The sequence below is a fragment of the Canis lupus genome, chromosome 27, assembly GCF_003254725.2.
Source record: "Canis lupus dingo isolate Sandy chromosome 27, ASM325472v2, whole genome shotgun sequence".
NCBI classification, from domain to species: Eukaryota; Metazoa; Chordata; class Mammalia; order Carnivora; family Canidae; genus Canis; species Canis lupus.
Window position 1 is genome coordinate 27,798,530 of NC_064269.1, and position 20,130 is coordinate 27,818,659.

At 39.4% G+C, this 20,130-nt stretch overlaps 1 protein-coding gene across 2 annotated transcripts in view; it reads right to left on the reverse strand.

Annotated features, from left to right (window-relative positions):
* Positions 1 to 20,130, reverse strand: part of AEBP2 (AE binding protein 2) — a 206,190-nt gene that overhangs the window by 52,034 nt on the left and 134,026 nt on the right. The window contains exon 9 of one of the 2 annotated variants that reach the window (XM_049102614.1): positions 10,433 to 10,460. The exons of the other annotated variant lie outside the window; for it this stretch is intronic. Coding sequence (XP_048958571.1) covers positions 10,448 to 10,460 — 13 coding nt within the window. The 3' untranslated portion in view covers positions 10,433 to 10,447. Of the gene's footprint in view, positions 1 to 10,432; positions 10,461 to 20,130 lie in introns of those variants that run through there. 2 annotated transcript variants of the gene reach the window in all.

Genomic DNA, 20,130 nt, shown 5'->3' on the forward strand with positions numbered 1-20,130 from the left:
AAAAAGAAAACTACAGACAAATTTTATTTATAAATAAAGATGCAAACATTTTTAAATGATCTCAAAAAAATAAAAAATAAATAAAAAAAAAAATAAATGATCTCAAATAAATTCTGGCAGTGCATTAAAAGAACAACTCATCATAACCAATTTTCAACTCATTAGCAGATCACATCAATGTCCACATGTATGAGTAAACTCAATAACTTTCTCAATGTAACATAAGACACACCCCCAAGATCTCTCCCTCTCTCCCTCCCTCTCTCTTATACACACACACACACACACACACACACAAGCACACTGTGACCAGATGAATAAAACATACTAAAGATACATCTGGTTTCCTCCCAGAATCCTCTCCAGTTTTCCTTGTGCTTTCTCCTAGTCCTCATTCCAACAGAAGTAGAACTGGCTTTGGAGAAAGAGCACTCCATTCTGTGTAAGCCTGACTCAGGCATTGTAGGACTGATTATCATTTCTGACCCAGCACATTAAATTTCATAGCACTCCCAAATCACTGACAACCGAAAGCCCCTACATGTTCCCAAGTGTCCGTGAGGATAATCCATCCCTCATTAAGTAACATTGGGAGGAATTCCAGAGAGCTACCCCTGCCCCTGAATCCCAGCAACTACTGGGAACTCTCTCCTCCTCAGATGACTTACTACTAGCTTCTTTTGTGCCCCTCCATTCTAATCTCCCCTCTTCAGAAACTGAAGAGGACACCATCATTTTAGTTCTGTTGGCCTTTCCTATCTGAGTATGCTAGAATCAAGGCCCAGAAAATTCAGTAATACGCACCTCCACACAAAGTGCTCAAGAGAGGGATGGCTGGGTGGTTCAGCGGTTGAGCAACTGCCTTTGGCTTAGGGCATGATCCTGGTCCCAGGATCAAGTCCCACATCGGGCTCCCTGTGAGGAGCCTGTTTCTCCCTCTGCCTGTATCTCTGTCCCTCTCTGTGCGTCTCTCATGAATAAATAAATAAAATCTTTTTTTAAAAAGTGCTCAAAGGAGCAGCAATATCCACGCTGTATTCTATCATGCAGTTTTGTGGATCTATGTGAGCACTGAAACAACAGAATTTCCACAGAATCAAAAATATCAATCTACCACGACTCATTAGGTCAAAATATTTGCCACTCACTGGAGCTTCTTTCCTCCTCTGATGATCAGTATAACAAATGGTCATGGCCCAAGCTCTAGAGAGAGATGGGCATAAGTCCAAATTCCACTCTACATGCCCTTGGGCAATGTATTAACCCCTCTAAACTGAGTTTTCTTCATCTATAAAATGAAGGAAATAGTACCAATTTCATAGGTAAGATGTAGGATGCTCAGCACAGGGGCTACTATGCACTAAATGTTCAGTAAGTGTTGGCTGTTTTATTACCTCATTTAAACACCAAGCTAGCATATACTTCCACAAGCAGGTTTCCAAATTCATTCTGAATTCTAACCAGTTAATGCATTTTCAATGTTCCTTTTGCATATTTTAAGGAACTTTAGTTATACTTCAGTGTGATAAGAAACACACAATTCACTCTTGAGAGTTATGGTAAATAACCATCTCCTCAAAAAGCTCTGAGTACTGACAGCAGAAAAAGGATCACCACAATAAATCCAGCACCCATCACACTGCAGACACAGAATAGCTACTTATTAAATCTGAAATGAATGAAAAAAGCTCACAATCATCTAGTGCCTTAGAATGGCACTCCGCTTAATATATTAAACGGATAACTTCTAACAGTCACTACTACTCTGAAAGTAGGCATGGTCACCAACTGGTCAGGTGTACCATGGCAGCAGAGATGCATCCTAAAAGCAGAGGTTGATGAGAAAAGTGAACAATAGAAACACTTATAGGACACACTAACATCCATGTAAATTAACAATAAATACGGCAGTTGTCAAAACTCATTGAATAGCATCCTTAAAAGTCAATCATTTATTTCTCTGTTTGTAAATGTTAACTAAACAAACTATAAACAGGGCAGCCCCGGTGGCCCAGTGGTTTAGCGCCACCTTCAGCCCAGGGTGTGATCCTGGAGACCCGGGATCCAGTCCCACATTGGGCTCCCTGCATGGAGTCTGCTTCTCCCTTTGCCTGTGTCTCTGCTTCTCTCTCGCTCTCTCTGTGTCTGTCGTGAATAAATAAATAAAATCTTTTTAAAAAAAATAAAAATAAACTGTAAACAAATAAATACATCATTAATCTTCATTTCTAGGTGCATTTCAAAGTGAATTGCAGACATCAATGCCTTTCTAAAACTTCAGCATGCTGTTATTAATTAGAGTTTTTTAAAGATTTTATTTATTCATGAGAGACACAGAGAGAGGCAGAGACGTAGGCAGAGGGAGCCTGATGCGGGACTTGATCCCTGGACCTCAGGATCACGCCCTGAGCCAAAGGCAGATGCCCAACCACTAAGCCACCTAGGTGTCCCTTAATTAGATTTTAATATGGACAGAGGGATGGAAAATGAATACCTAATACAGTAAATAAAGCAAAATGTTATTGGTAAAATCTAGATGGTGTTCACTGAACAATTCTTCAAACTTTTCTGTAATTTGATTTTTTTCACAATAAAATTTTGAGGGAAAATGTATGCAAAACCATGGTTATTTTCTAAGTATACAGACTGGAACAGGATATATACTGGACACACTAAACAACTACCTGGTGCACAGTGAGAATTTATTCATATTGTTGTAAGAGAGCGTGTTCATGGATAAGAGGGGGAAAATGCAAGTGAAATGTGGAGGTAAAGGAATAAATAAATGAGGGGCACTTGCGTGACTCAGTCCAGTAAGTGTCTGACTCTTGGTTTTGGCTTAGGTCATGATTTCATGGGTCATGAGATGGAGCCCCAAGTCAGGAATCTGCACTCAGCATGGAGTCTGCTTAAAGATTCTCTCCCTCTGCACAGCCCCCTCTCTTAAATAATCTTTTCCAAAAAAAGAATGAATAAATGAAAAATAGGAAAGAAAACTCAAAGGATATATGACTAATTCCCATCTGCAAATAACTGCATTCCAACAATATTAAGAGTTTCAACTCAAATATATATATGAATTTCTTAAGAAATACACCCCATCTCAAAGAGGGCAATTATCTAAAGAAAACTGTCACCATCTCCATCTCTTCCCTCGCCCTTTCTTCCTCTCCCACCTATTTATTCATATCATTAAACTTCATTAATGTACTCTTTCAAATAACTAGCATAAACCTAGAATTGAGAGGAAAAAGAACTTTTCTTTTCAAAACATGGTTAACATTTCTTGCCAAAATATGGTTAATATTTTGTATGCAGGGTTTTTGCTGAATCTTCCATTCTTTTTTTATATGCATTTTCTAATTTGCTTTGACTCCAATCTGTCTTTCACCAGTTTTTCCATGATCCTTAGCCATACCGCTGGCCATAGTCCTTTGTAAGAAAGCAGTGTCCAACCCCTCTGTGAAAAGATTTCAATCTAAAATGGAATCAAGGCTAGAAAAGGAAAATCAAGGCCTGTGTCCTCAGGAAAACAAACTTGAGGCCTGAGACACTAGTTTCCCATAAATGCCTAATTTACAGCCAACCAAAACTCATGGCTTAACCAATGAAGAGCTACCAAGAACCTCTCCTCATCCTCAAGCCAACGGACTTGCTGCTTGGACTCTTGCTAAACTCCCCCTTCTCTGCACTCCTGACCCATAAACATGGCCTACCCCAAACCCTCAGGTTTCACCTCTAGTGTGCTACAGATGGTGCCCCAAATTGCAATTCCTTTGCTATTCCCAAACAAAATCGGTTTCTGGTAGGTTGAGGCCCCTTCTTGCCTCTGTTTACCTCTTTATTTAGCTTGACACACACCTTAGGAACATTCATCCTCATCATATTTCACTTCGGGAATTACAAAAAAAGACACATACTCAGCTGTGTGGCAGATAGCGAGGCAGCCTGTCATAGAGAGCGCATCACCAGGTTGGCTCAGAGTTCTGATGTCACCTTCACTGACTAGATGATCTTAGGTCATTTAGTCTGACCGTTTGTTTTCTTTTTTTTTTTTTTAACTTTGTTTTTTCTAATCAAAAAATTGGAATAATAATGGCTATTTCACAGAGCTGTGATAAAAACGAAAAAGACAATGAGGCTATAAATATCCTATGCATGTGGTTACAAATTACCCCTGGGCTCGCTTTCATTCTCCACAAAATTTTAATTTTCTCCATGTTCTCCTGGATACTTTCTTTCATGTATATATGGAAGTCATTAAAACAGTTCCTGAGAGAAAGTTTCAGAACCTCACAATTGTTGTCGGGATGGAGTCTCATGCACAGGGATTCAGTCTATATGCTGCACGTTAAAGGATCTCATTATTGTTTAGTTTTGTATCTTTAATCTTCTCAAGTTACTTCATTGTATCAATTCTCTCTTTAGAATGAAGCATGTCCAAAAACTTTAATTCTTAACATGTGCTCTTGAAAATCAGCATGGGATTGGGACCAGGGAAAATGAGTTACAGAACACGTGACAAGATTTCATACATTCTTGATCTATCTAGTCCGCTATTGATATTTTCTTTTGTTCTTTAAAACAGCAATTTCCAGTGAGTGTTGCACATAATCCAGGGAATAAACCAAACAACTCATTTATGGGACAAAGAAAAGAAGAAAATATGAGAAAAGCTATTTGTATTTCTGCCTCATTCTTAGGAATTTCAATTTTTGTGTATAGCACTAATATATTAGTAGAGTATGTATTAATCAAAAAAGTTTTGGGGGCACCTGGGTGGCTCAGTCTGTTGAGCATCTGATTCTTGGTTTTGATTTGGATCATGGTCTCAGGGTCATGGGATTGAGACCCACATCAGGCTTGCGTTCAGCGAGGAGTCTGCTTCAGAGTCTTTACTCCTCCCTCTCTCTCTGCCCTTCCCCCTGCCACTCACACACACTCTCTCTCTAAGATAGATAGATAAATAAATAAATAAATAAATAATAAATAAATAAATAAATCGTTTTTTTTAAAAAGTTTAGAAGCTACTATTTTGAACTTACAATGCATTAGGAAGTCCTAAGTTCCTTTTGCTCTTTGATTTATAAAATGAAGTTTTCATAATAACAATCTACACAGTCAAAAGAATTTCAAATATAGAAAATAATCATTCCATTCACTCAGCAGTAAGTGTTTTCTAGGACTGAAGTCATGATTTTCTTGACAAATAGCAGTAGCCAGTATTCTCTATCAAGTTCTTCACAAGAGATACTAAAGACAAATTAGATTTTTCTAACCCACAAGTCAGAGAAATGCTTGTGAAACTCAGGACCATAACACTTTGGGGTTCTCTCTGTTGGAAATAAGCAGAATCACTTGATTAAAAGGTCTAAGGTCACTAAGAAGTAGTAGAATTGCACCTTCAGCCCCCATCTTCTCCTTCCCAAATCTATTGTTTCAATTTATGCTACAGCTACATCTTTCCAGGTATCTGAAAACTCCATTAAAGCATGGGGGCAATGTGGCATAGAGTTAATGTGGTTTGGGGGCAGGGGCGGGACTAGAGAGCTTCAGAAGCTAGAGTTTTAATCCTGCTTCCACTACTTAGCTCATGAGTGACCTTAGAGAATTATTTTAATCTCTCCAAACCTCAATTCCCTCATTCTATAAAGAAGACACAGTAATCCCTGTCATGCCTACCTCAAAGGTCTGTCAACATGCAATGATGAAAAGTATGTCAATGTAGGGGGTGCTTCGGTGGCTTAGTTGGTTAAGTCTCTAACTAACAATTTCTGCTCAGGTCATGATCTCAGGTCATGACATCAAGCCCTACACTGGGCTCTGTGCTGGGCATGGAGCCTGCTTGAGATTCTCTCTCTCCCTCTCCCTCTGCTCCTCCCTACTCTCCACTCTCTATTCTCTCTCAAAAAAATAAAAAATAAAAATAAAATAAAATAAAGCATGTCAATGTAACTTACAAAGTCAGACACTGTTTTTTATGAACTTCCATTCAGCAATTGCATTGGGGAGGCATGGAGCCAGTCCTGGATATTTCCTATCTATACAGTAAAAGGTACTGATACTCAACTCGAGCAAATTTAGACATCGTTTAACACAAAGCAATAGAACCTGCAGCTTCGCTAGCCACCAGCTGCAAAACACTGAATCTCTATCCAAATTTGGCTTAAGATTAACCCAAGCGAAGAATTTTAAAAAGGGCGCCTGGGCGGCTCAGTCGGTCAAGCCTCTGCCTTCGGCTCAGGTTATGAACCCTGCATTGGGCTCCCCATTCAGTGGGAAACCTGCTTCTCCCTCTCCCCTACCCAGCTCCTCTTGGACGCTCTCCTCTCTCAAATATATACAAAAAATCTTTAAAAAAAAGAAGAATTTAAGAAAGATGCTAAGAGAAAGATGAGAGCCTTTAACCATCAGTAGCTATGGAAGGCAAATTACTATATGCCCTGAAATAAGAAGGAAAACAGAGATGAAAAAGTATTCAGTTTGGTATTCTTGGAGAAGTAACTGTGTATACAATTCAAAAGGAATTCATAAATCTTCCTGTTCCAAAATCACCATCTACTGGAAAGAAAACCAGAGTCATGTTGCTTCTTTCTAGACAAGCTCAGAAACTGTCACTACGTCTTTTTTGTGAGAAGTTATTGTAGCAAAAGAACTACTGAAGGAATACTAAAGGCTAATACATTCCTCAGAATCATTTAATTCTATAATATGCAGGTGGGAATTTTTATTTTAATAGCTATGTAGAGAATATTTGACCCTTTTTAATTTTTCCCTAGCCATTTTTGTACTCCTAGTTTGTGCCTCAGAAAAATGAAAAAATATGACTGGTAAAACTGACAGTAGAAAAAGAAAAACTTTCTCCATCATCCTCTGCTCAGCCTTTTTATTGCTCATGCAGATTGGCCTGAAGGGTTTAATAGCCAAGGAATTAATTAGAAATGTCTGTTGTGGCAGAAACATTGCTGCTATTGCTGTGGTTAGTGATTTCTCTTTTATCACAATTTTAAAAAGCTAAATGATCACCAAGTAGTAAAATGCTCTCTCAGTAGATTCTTCATTTTTCATATAAATTAACTGCAATTTCAGAGAGAGTTTGGGGCCATTTTTCCATTATGTTCAGTGGGTAAATGATCCAAAAGAGCTCCTAATATTTCTAAAAGTCCTGACAAGCAACTCCTTCCAAAGTTGAGACCACACACTAAGATGGATATTGAGATTTCTTACCTTCGAGATTAAGACAAATGATGAATAAGCCAAACAAAATAAGATGAAATGACCACTTTCAGGATATAATCACCATAAAGTTATTTAACACTCCCCAGACAGTGACCTGGCATTTCTTATGAGGAGAAAACCACCTCAGAATAACAACTATGGGAAAAAGCGTATGTAGTCCAAGGGATCAATAAGCATAGAGAGAAAGTCAATGACAATGAATATAGTGACATAGGAAATTGACCAAATTGGAATCATAATGAACTGTTCTGAAAAAAAGTCTGTCATTAGATGCAGCATCTTCAGAATCAGTACGACTGGCACAAATTAGGCACTTGATAATAATCGAATATATAGGATGAAAGGTTTAACCATTCTCCAAAGTTATCCAAGGCTTATTTTTCTCTAGAAATTTAATTTTTAATCCTTAGCCTTAATGGCTAGAAAAAGCTGCTCATATTCCTCAAGAACATAATAACAAAGTCCAGGCCTCTGACACAGACCATAATTGGCAAGGCCTACTGAGCAAAACATCAACTTCCATTGCTTTGAATGGCCCTTAGCACAGTGACATATGCATCTAGAATTTATTAAATACATTTCAGTGACATTAAAATATTCCGATATAAGAAATGCTACATCGAAGCACTCAAAAATACTATTTTCAACTCTCTAGCTACTGAAAGAAGCAAACCTGGAGACATATATATAAAGTAACAAAAATACATGCTTTCTGGGCCTTGTTGTCAGCAAATAAAGCAGAGAACTAGATAGCTGAATGCCTATAAAGTTTTTTGTTATGAGTCAGAATTAAATCTCACAGGATTTTGTGTTTTCTTTTTCCTTTTCAAAATGAGTTAGCATTCCTTTTCCATAGTGTGTTATTTGATCTCATGTGTGCTACTAATAACTATTTTTGTTCCTTTAGATGATAAACCTTTATCTCCTCCCTCCTTGATGTCTAGCATCGTCCATTCAAGTCATTGTGAAAACAGACTACATGAAAAAAGACAGAACCCTAGACTAATGCCATCCTAAGAGGAAAGTAAATGAGAGCAATGAGGCAAGGATTAAACTTCTCACTTGAATAACAGTGGGGACAGTTTTTATTCATCATGAGGGGTATACAGGATCATCTGGGGGATTTTAAGACCTACCTTAAGATCAACCACTGAAATCTGCATACTAATGACTCTTAAATTTCTATCTCTAGTCTAACCCTGTACCTGGACACCTGATTATCTTGCCCTGTCCCAGCGCCACCACACTTGACCCCATTTCTATCTTCTTGAGTAACCAATTAGTATGACAATTTCTGACATTGTTTAAAAGATGATAATTCATTTAGGCCTGGAAACTTGAAAAAAAAAAAAACTTAGTGAGGCTAAAATCATTAGGAAACCCTTATACAGCATGTGTTCTGAGGTTTTTACATACATTAATTCATTTAATCCTCATACCTCCATGAGGTAGATACTGTCATCCATGTTTTTGCAGATCATGGAATTAAGACAGAGAGGTTAAGCATTTGGCTTAAGAACACACAGCCAACAATCAGTGGAGCTGGAATCTGAACCGAGGCAATCTGATTCCAAAACATATACTCTAATTGTGGTCCTAAAAATAAGCAAGCAAGCAAACAAAAATGCAAGATGCTGAGTTATCTCTTAACCCCTTACCTACCTGACATCGATTCTTTTTGGAATTTTGCAATCCCTTCCAGTTTGTTCTCCACTTGTTGAAAAAGATGCACAAAACAAGAGGTGAGCAGAATAAAGCCTACCAATGGCAACAGTCAATACAATCAGGCTGAAGGAATGACTGAATGAAATCCTGGGACCCTCTGTTTTCTCACAGGCATCAGTTAACAAGAGATCACTCTCAGCCAAAAGGCCTAATGCTTCCCTATTGTGCGCCTGGCTCTGCACACGGCGGGTTTTTCAGCGACCTCTTTCTAGCCCCAGCACTCAGTGTGATGAACCTAGAGATAATCTGGCCTTTCCCTCGTGTGCTTTCTTCTCTTGTCCACCTGCTCTTTTGCTGCACTCCCTGCAGATTCTCTCATGAAGCCATGATGGTGAAATATTGTTTTGGTGAAATATTGTATGCATATCCAAATGAAACAGACATCACTCAACTAAAAAAATAAAAAATAAAAAGGAGTGCTGAAACAGAAGCACCTGTAAGACCTGCTTGATGCTTTTTCGTTCCCTTCTCTGAGTTAACCACTATCCTGAATCTGGATAGTAGGCTCCACAGCTAACGTGGGGCTCAGACGCACCACCCTGAGATCAAGAGTCACGTGCTCCACTGAAATGAGCCAGCCAGGTGCCCCTTGGGGTACATTTTATAATTTTAATATGAATCTAGAAACAGCTAGATCCATATGATTTCTTTTTTTTCCTAGTTCTATATAATGTTAAACTTTATAGAAATGATATCACATTGTACATATACTATTCCCCTGGCCTTATTATTTATTTTAATAATAGTTGTAACAGCAAAAATAAACAACTTTGTCCCCACCAGACAGCTTAAGTAAAAGAACATTTACATTACCACGGGCGCCCCTTGATTCCATCCTCCTCCTCAACTCCCAGAGGTAATTCCTATCCTGACTTTTGTAATATTTCTCTACTTGTTTTATAGTTCCTACCACTTACACATGCATCCCTAAGACAAGTATTACTCCATTTTGCCAGTTGATTTTCTTATATAATGTTTGTATATGTTCTCCTGTGACTTGCCTCCTCCACTCACTATTTTGGAAATTCTCCCACACTGGCTCATACTCCCTTCACGTTTACCAGTCTACAGTGCAGGCTACAGTATATGGCCATGATGCACTGATGGAAGTTTATTTTGTTGTTTTAACCTTTTATATATCATACTTGACTACACCTGAGATATACACCTGAAAAAAAATCCATCTATTATTTTCTGTGACTCAAGTTTTCTGGAGAGTAACTTCAGTCACTTCGTATTTTCTCAACTTAGACTTGAACTCAGTCAATTCAGGATTTTGGTCTCTGATTTTATTCATTGAAGGGGTAAAATCTAGTCCATGTGGCATTATGAGGAGTCATAATTTTATATGGCAGGAAGGCTCTGGTCCAGTCATACTCTGTCTTCCACTGGCGTCCTTTAGGATGGATCTCCCCCTGGTTTTGTTACTTCTGTCATTGTTTTGGTTTTGGCAATTTGGCCTGGTGGCATCCTCTGAGAGATGTCATAGATGCTTCCTAAGAGGAAAAAAAAAAAAAAAAAACACTTTCCAGATGCTTCCAGCACCACTCTATGGCACAAACAACTGAAATGCTACCCTAGGCCCTTTCTTCCTCCATTCACATTGGCCAAGAAACTTTGCCACAAGTTTTTGTCTCCCCTGACTTATCAGGAAAAGAGACTTGGAATCTCTTTGGATGGATGGGGCACTGAGCAGAAACAATAGAAATATGAACAAAGTATTAGGCTATAGAGAAATTTCAGTCTATCCTGAAGGCCTGAAGGATTAGGTTAATTCTTCTGATTACCTGAAAAGCAAAGGAAAGACTGTTCCCTCTTGGGGAATAAACTAGTAAAATAATCCAAAGGCTGAGTCTCCATCCCATAAACACACCACCAACATGGTACCCACTGGCCATGTGTGTAAACTTAAAGTGTGAATAATTAAAATTAAACAGAATTTAAACTTACATTAGCCACATTTTGAGCACTCAAATAGGCTAGAGGCTATTGGAGAACACACACATAGAACATCTCCATCATCACAGAAAATTCTATTGGATGGTATGGTCTTAGAGGATGCTTATATAAGAGAGAGCCAAGAGGATATTCTAAATAAAAAGCATTAGAGTCCCAAAGAGCAGGACTGTTGATTTTGACAGCAGGTGTCCAGATTTGCAAACCAGAGTAACCACATTTGACCTCAGCATCCAGGACAGCTAAAAGGCAGAAGGGCTCTTTCTAAGGACAACAGGCAGTTTTTGAGAGACCTCAGGAATCACTCCTTCCCTTGAACTAGATGGAGAGAATCTTGGGCGGGTTCTATTGTCACAGCTCATCACAGGTTGATCTGGGCTACAATGGAATGAGACCTCATAGTCTTTCACCCTGGCTGTTCCTCACACAGCTGACACCTGTTACAAAATGAAGGGAGGAAAATTGCCCTCTGGAAACGTGTACTGTTTAATAGTATAATATAGGCCCATTTCACCAAGTCTAAGTAATATGAAGTGAAAACGTCCATGTTTTAAATATTTGTATTCCTTTTATTTGCCATTCTATACACTTTGTTGTTTAACTAGTCCGTCACTGAATGTTGGTATATTCTAACTGCAAATTTAAACCCCTCTTCCTCTAAGATTCCCTTCTAAACAACTTTATAAAAAGAACTTTGTGTAGTTCTGGGTTATTTGGTTAAGTCTGTATTTTTCTCTTTCATTGCATCAAAGCTTGAACCTGTGAGCCCTCAGGGGCCCTCCCTTTCCTGTTCCCTGGCCTGCTCTATATAGCAAGGGGGCTGAGCCCTACAGGCTACATTTCCAAGGCTTCCCTATAGTTGGAAGATCTGAGATCAGCCAGGGAGGGGACAGGAAGGAGCCCAGGGACCTGGAGGGAAGAGAACCCAGGGCACTTCCTTCCTCATCCATCCATCTTCAGGAGGATCTCCAACAGGGGCTCTTCTTTTCCCTCCATGGTGCCAGCTCAGACCAGCCAGGCCTACCGCTGCTGCATTTTTCCATAGGGTGCCTGGTCTCCAGGCTCCAGTAACACTACTTCTGCCCTCTGTCACGCCGGTCCACAAGTCACACTAGCTTCCTACTACTGCTAATATCAGGATCAGCTCACCACCTCCTGTGTGACTTCTCCATAATTCCATCACCTGTGTAACCAATTCCTGCATTCAATGTCTCTCACTACCCAGAGAGGTTTCGGTGCTCCTGCTAGGATCTGACACATCTCTTCAAACTCTGTTCAAGCTCACATGGGAAAGCTGGCAAGTATCTGCCCCAGTTACTACAAAGTGCTCCCAGCCCTCCCAAGAGTGTATGTCTGCCTATGGAAGCCAAGTTCACAAAATTAAATCCACCCCCTAAATTGCATGCACGTATGGTGGCATGTGCTATATCCTATTTTGTTTGGTTTTTTTAACTGTGATCTTCCAAAGCAAGACTTACAAAAACCTACCCCCAGCAGGCTACCATGGTTAATGATTCAGGCTATGCTCCGTAGACTCCCCTGGCAGGGGCCACTGTAACAGACTGCTCCAATCTCACCCTCTGACTACCAGGCCTTGTGCCCTGCCCAGGGCTCATCTGGCTCACCTAGAAGGATGCTTTTTTCTGACTGGTCTTGGCTGAAGATTGGAGAGGCACATTTTGCCATTTATCTGTCAAGAAGGGGTTTTTCTTTCTAATTTGCAAAAGGTAATTTGTGCTTGACTTGGACCTCTACCTGTGTATCTATTTTCCTATTCAGATATACATAGTACTCCAGAGCTGAGGTCATCTAATTGTGTAAACTTGTAATGAGGAGCACAAGGGGGTCTGGGGATCTTATGTTAGGAGGGTCCCTCAATCCTCTAAGTCCATAGCAAATTTTACATTCCAGATCACAGTGCATTATAATTATGGGTCCATCTGCCATCCCCATAGATTGTTAGCTCCCCAAAGGCAAGGACTTTCAGCTCTGCATCTGCAAGGCTTACCAAAGTGCCTTGCACTTAGCAGTGCTAAATATGTCTTTACCAAATGAACACTGAATTATATTTTACAATTTACAGAACACTTATACATTTATCACCTTTAGTGCTCACAGAAATACTATGAGGCAATCTCGGTGATTTTGTGAATGAGGAAAATCAGAGAAGGAAAGGCCACATTCACTGTTAGTAATGCAGCAAGTACTTAAACTTGGGTCTACATATTTCTAGACCAATTTTCTATCACTCCTATCCAATGACACCCCTGGTCTTCCTTTGTACTATCTCCAAACAATATTTTGAATAAATTAGGGGAAAGCGTACCCTCTGGGTGGGTGAATTACAAAAACTTTCCTCTGAGTCAACAAATCAGAAAAAAAACTGGTCCTGGCCAAGTGATTCTGTGTGAAGCACATCCCACCCAATCACACATGGGCATCCCGGAAGAAGGGCAATTTGTTATAATCCATCTGGGAAAATGAAGTTCAGAGATCCCTTTTGATTTTACCTATAAGTGACACAGGGCTCCCTTTATTAACTCTACTACACATTTATGCCATAAAAATGCTTTTCGTGGCTTTGTTTTCAACTTTTTATAACATACTAAAACTCAAAGCATTACTGAGGAAGCTTCTGATGGCAGCAATGTTTTACCCATATCCCAATAAAATAGGTATTTTATGTTAGTTACTTTCTTATCCTTTCTATCACAATCATCTTCAAATGCTTATAGTACTGTGCCAGATAATTTTGAGTACATCTACGACCTCTTTCCCGTAAGTCTTCCCTCTCACCTCAAAAGGTAGATTTCCCAGCTTTGCCTCAGTTGTTTTTTGTTTTTCACCAAGTTGAATTACAGTTCTACTAAAACAGATATGAGTAGACAGTCTTTTATCAGCTGTCAATTTTCCATAATTTTTCTTATGAGATCTTTAATTCTCTTATTTTCAAATAGAGGCTATACCAGACCCAACCATTTAGAAAGCAAACCTTATCCATAAACCGCACATTATGCCATACCAGGCCTACTCTGCTTCTTGTTCCAGGATCATTGTGCAGATGTCAGAGAGTGCCTTTCCAGACTCATGAAAATGGTGGTGGCTCTCTTGATATTAAACCGACCCCAAAAAAGGCAACTCTGAAAATTTTTTTCTTTCTTTGGTCTTCCCCTGAACTTCAAAAAAGAACCACATCATTCCCTATTTTTTTCCCTCTCCTTTACAATATCAATTGGGGTTCCTTTCCTTACATCTTTTTAGTGAACTGTTACAGACACTTCTGGGATTTATAAAATAATTTCCTTCACATTAATGCAAAAATTCTGTTACTTCTCCACTCAACAGAAACCAAAGTTATGACTCCAATTTTATTTTTCTCTCTTCTCTTCCTAATCTTTACCTCATGTTCCTTTTATCTTACCTTTTCAATTTCTAAGCCTTAAGATCAATCTTTTTGATCTATTTCTCCATACCACCCTGTAACCCTTGCACAAAACAGGAATCCGGTAATTTCAAACAGGGTCATGAGCACACACAATTCTCTCTTCTGTCTACCTTCTCTCATGGACACTTGGTGAGCACTGCTCTCTCCTTCACAGTTTAGAACGATCTTTAAAAATTATACATTACTAACACCTTTAGCCACTGAATGATACAACATTGATCTGCTGATGTTGACACTAATCTGCTAAGATCTGTGTATTTTTCCCAGTTTACCTGAGATATAATTGGCATATATCACTGTACGAGTTTTAGCTGTACAGCATAAAGGTTTGACTCACACAGATTGTAAAATGATTACCACAGTAAGTTTAGTTAACATCCGTCATGTCATGCAGATACAATAGAAAGAAATGGGAGGGGGGAAAAGGACAAAAATATTTTCTCCTTGTAATAAGAACTCTTAGGATTTTCTCTCAACAACTTTTTTTAAAAAGATTTTATTTAGGGATCCCTGGATGGCTCAGCGGTTTAGTGCCTGCCTTTGGCCCAGGGTGGTGTAGTCCTGGAGTCCCGGGATCGAGTCCCGGGATCCCGGGATTGAGTCCCACATCGGGCTCCCTGTGTGGAGCCTGCTTCTCTCTCTGCCTCTCTCTCTCTCTCTCTCTCTCTCTCTCTCTCTCCCATAAATAAATAAATAAATATTTTAAAATAAGATTTTATTTATTTATTCATGAGAGACACAGAGAGAGACAGAGAGGCAGAGACACAGGCAGAGGGAGAAGCAGGCTCCATGCAGGGAGCCTGACATGGGACTCGATCCCAGGACTCCAGGATCACATCCCCGGCTGAAGGCAGTGCTAAACCACTGAGCCACCCGGGCTGCCCTCTCAACAACTTTCATATCATATGGCAGTGATAACTTGACTCATCATGCTGTCCATTACATCACTGTGGTCATCAACAGATGAATGGGTAAAGAAAGATAAGAGAGTAGATGGAGACCAAACTGGGAGTAATTGCACTGGTCCACAGAGAATATCATCAGGGACAAATGAGGAAGGAGCAGAAGCAACTGGAAAAACATGGAGTTAAGAGACCCTACGTGGCAAAACTACCAGAACTCCAGCCAGGATGTGGGGGTTGAGGGAAGACACAGAGGATGACTTGTGAGTTGGGCTTCAGTAGTTAGGCAATGTTGTCCTTTATGAGACAAGATGACAGGAAGAAGGGCAAGTTTTGATGTAAACACGATGCATTCAGTTTGGGTAAAATATTCTTCATCTGGAAAACAGTGCTTTGCTTCTGTTTTATTCGATTTGAAGTTGACATGTAGTATTTTTTAGGTACAGTAAGTGTGGGGAAACTGATTTATGCCTAGAAGTTAATTTTCTGTGTTTGCTTTTGATATCTAAACAGAAATACAAGCCTGGTACTCTCAAGAAAGATTCCAGGATATAAATATATCTTTTGAATATATTTTATTTATACAAAACATTTTTAAAAAAATTATGTATACGCTTTGTGCCATTTTTTAGCTATTGCCTCTCAACTCTAAAACCAATTCTGTACTGTTTTGTGATGCTGGGACACAGATTCTTCAAAATACATTTCCCAGACTCCTTTGCCAATTGGCTTCCTGTTAAGTCTCGCACCAGAGGGAGACTGGGAGGCAGATCAGCAAACAAGCAACTCTCTCCCTCCTTTTGCTTGGTGTTCCTGTCAGGGGCATTTTGTCCCAGCTACAACACCTAGTTCCCACTGCAAGTACCGTTGGCACCATTACCAACCTCTCTCAAGCCATCACTTACTAGCTGCGACCCAATCATAACCCCCCTCAGAGGCCTGAGCCCCAACTTTGCAGGTCCCCTACTCTGAGTTCTAGCTTTCGATGGTCCCAACCTCATCCCTGCTGTCTCCCTAAGACCAGGATTGTAGCAGCTACTTTGGTAATTATCTTCATGTTAGTTCAGTGCTCCCTTTTGTTTTTTCCTATGGAAAAAAGCACCTATGGAAACTACTCCCTATATAAAATTCTCTCTGTTGAAATCTTTAGTACAGTCTCTATTTTCTGACTGGACAGTGACTAATATACTTTGGGTATATAAAAATGAATAAGAAACTTTCCTACCTTCCAGGAGCTCATAAACCAGTTAGGAGATGAAAACAGCCGATAAATGTAGTTGTTTCTCTTCAAAATAGGGGACAGGCCATCTTTCTTTCCTCTTCATCCCAAAGTTAGGAGGTAGATTTATAACTGATGAAGTAAGGGAAAGAAAACCTGGAATACACATAGAGAGGACTGCGGATACGAATGGAGCTTGTCTGCCCAGCAGAGCCCCGAAAGGGCTAGGAACTAGAAACCTTGATTACCATGGAAGGCAAAAATGAGGGACCAGGCTGAACTAAATGTGCATAGACTGGCTTCTTCTCCATCCCATCCCCAGAAGTAGAGTGCTCAGCAGCCAGTCAACCCTTACCCCCCACCTCCAGGAACATAAAAATGATTTATCTCCAATGAAATAAGATTAACACAGGGAGTGAACCAGAATAGCCAGTGGCAATGTTGTTGCCCCACCACAAATTCTTCTGGAACTTAGAGATCCCAGCTTAAAAACAGGGTCCCTGGCCACACGCTCTAAGATGAAGCCTGTCAATAAAGAGGCCTCACTCACCTCCACTGAAATCAAATTTTCTATTGCATTAGTCTTCATTAAAAAAAAAAAAACAGTCACATGTTCAGAATCAAAAATCAAATAATATATAAAAAGAATATAGTTCAAATACTCTCACTTTTCCCCACCCGCCCTGGTCTCACCTATTCTCATCCCAAAGATAACCTCTCTGATTAGTTTCTTGGGTATCCTTCTAGAGTTTTCACATAAACACAAGAAAATGTATTTGTATATTCCATTTCTCATTAAAATTAGTATATGATACATACTGGTCATTATTTTTTCAATATTAGCTATTCCGATAAGTATGTAGTAGTATTTCATTCTGGTATTAAGTTGCACTTCTGTCATGTCTAATGATGTTGAGCATCTTTTCACATACTTTTTGCCATCTGTATCAGTCCCTTATGGCTGATGTTGTGCATTACCACAAACTTGGTAACATAAAACAACAGAATTTTATTCTCTCCTAGTTCTGGAGGCCAGGAGTCCAAAATCGGTATCACTGAGCCAAAATTAAGGTTCAGCATGGCTGTGTTACCTTGGGAGGCTCTAGTAGAGAACCCTTTCCTGGCCCTTTCCAGCTTCTGGAGCTGCATTCCTTATATTCCTTGCCTCCTGGCCTTTCCTCCATCTTCAAAGCACGTGGGTAGTATCTCCTGACTCTTTCCTTCTACTTCCATCACATGTGAATGAATAAAACAGAACTTGACAACATTTTTATAATACATCCTTAGAAGTTACATAATATCACTTCCACAGTATTCTGCTGGTCAAGGCAGTCAAAAGGCCCTCTTCAACGAAGACATACAGATCACCAGCAGGTACATGAAAAGGTGCTCAACACCATCAATCACCAAGGAAATGCAAATCAAAACTATAAAGAGGTATCGACTCACACCTGCTAGCATGACTATTATAAAAAAAAAAATTAGAGATAAGTCCTCAAGGATGTGGAAAAGAGGGAACACTTGTGCACTGTTGGTGGGAATGTAAATTGGTACAGTCACTATGGTGAGCAGTATGGAAGTTCCTCAAAAAATTGGAAATAGAATTACCATATGATCCAGCAATCCTACTTATGTGTATATATCCAAAAGAAATGAAATCAGAATCTTGAAGAGATCTGCACTTCCATATTTATTGCTGTATGATTCACAATATTCAAGGTATGGAAACAACCTCAGGGTCTGTTAGCAGATGAATAGATGAAGAAGAAATTACACATATACACACACACACACACACACAAAAAAAAAAAAAACACTGGAATTTTACTCAGCCCAAGTATGAAACCTTGCCATTTGCAACAACATGGATGGACTTTGAGGGCATTATGCTAAGTGAAGTAAGTAAGAGAGAAAGACAAATTACAGTATGTTCTCACTTATATGTGTCATCTAAAAATAAATTTAACTCACAGAAACAAAAAGTAGAATAATGGTTACCAGGGAACTAGGAGTGGAAAAATGAGATATTGGTCAAAGGATACAAACTTCAGTTATAAGATGATTATGTTCTGTGGATTTAATGTATGACATGGTGACTAATCAGTTAATACTGTACTATATACCAGGAAGTTGCTAAGAGAATAGATTTAGATAGATAGATAGATAGATAGATAGATAGATAGATAGATATAGATATATCTCCATCCTGAGGCCTACTATAAATTCACTCCCAGATATATACCCAACAGAAATATATATATATATCCCAAAAGGCATGCCAAAGAATGCTCAATGCTGCATTATTTGTAATAGCCCAAAGCTGGAAACAATCCAACTATTTTTTAACAGTAGAAAAGGCACATGTATGTACCATGATAGATGTAGCTGATTGAAGACAGAAGTATAAAATGAGTCAATTGCAACTATATGCCTCAACATGGATGAAACGGACAAACATACACACTGTACAACTGTATTTCTATGACGTTCAAAAACTTTAGTTTTGAAATCTAAATTACAGTGTTAAGAGTATTTTATTGTTTCCCATGTGTAAGGCACTATGGCTATAAAACTGAATAGACTGTGTTGTTAGAATTAGGATAGTGTGGGCAGCCCTGGTGGTCCAGCGGTTTAGCGCCGCCTGCAGCCTTGGGTGTGATCCTGGAGACCTGGGATCGAGTCCCACGTCGGGCTCCCTGCATGAAGCCTGCTTCTCCCTCTGCCTGTGTCTCTGCCTGTCTCTCTCTCTCTCTCTCTGCGTCTCTCATGAATAAATAAATAAAATCTTTAAAAAAAAAAAAGAATTAGGATAGTGTTTACCTTTGAAGAGAAAAATGGGTATTGATGACAGGGAGCTCTGGGGAGGCTCCTGGGTTGCTGATAATGTTATTTCTTGATCTGAATTGTGGCTACAAAGACTTAGTTGCTCTGGAGTAATTTACTGATTTTATTATGTACTTTTTTACACGTAAAACAACAAGCAAATATTTGTTAAGCACCCAATGTGTGCATATAAGATTGTGTTGGGCACTGTGTTCTTTTACTTATTTTGTTGGCATCACCCTACTGGAAGGAGCCCATTCTTACTAACTAGCTCAAGGGACAGTACAGCCAATGAGTACAGTCAGGCTCTGCAAGTCCATTCTGAGAGTGGAAAGTAGAGCCCAATCAGGCATAGCCAGAGATTCAATCCCTTTGATTGCCAGAATCCATGTTAGTACTTCCCAGTTCATGAGAACTCTTCTGTGCCACACTGAAATTTCCAGAGATAACCGTACTGCTTAGGGCCAGGATACCCCTGCTCCAAAGCTTGAGTGACTCTTGTTGCCTCAAGTATCTGACTGCGTCGTCTGGAAGCAGCAGCTGATAGGTGAAAGGAGAGCTTGCTGCAACCCCACCATGCTTAGGTGGGTAGGAGGCAGAGCCAAGTCTGAACCTGCAGAGAACTGTATTCTGGTTACATACCCACTACATTACTCATTTTCTCAACTATAAAGCTGTAAGAACACATCTATTAGTATTTGAAAAGGACTTATTTGCATAATTAAAATTTAAGGACATCAGTGTACATGACAGTCTTGCCTAAATCTAGACGGAAATTTCAGTTATAAATGTAAAGAAGTAAAAATATTTTGATTTAGGGA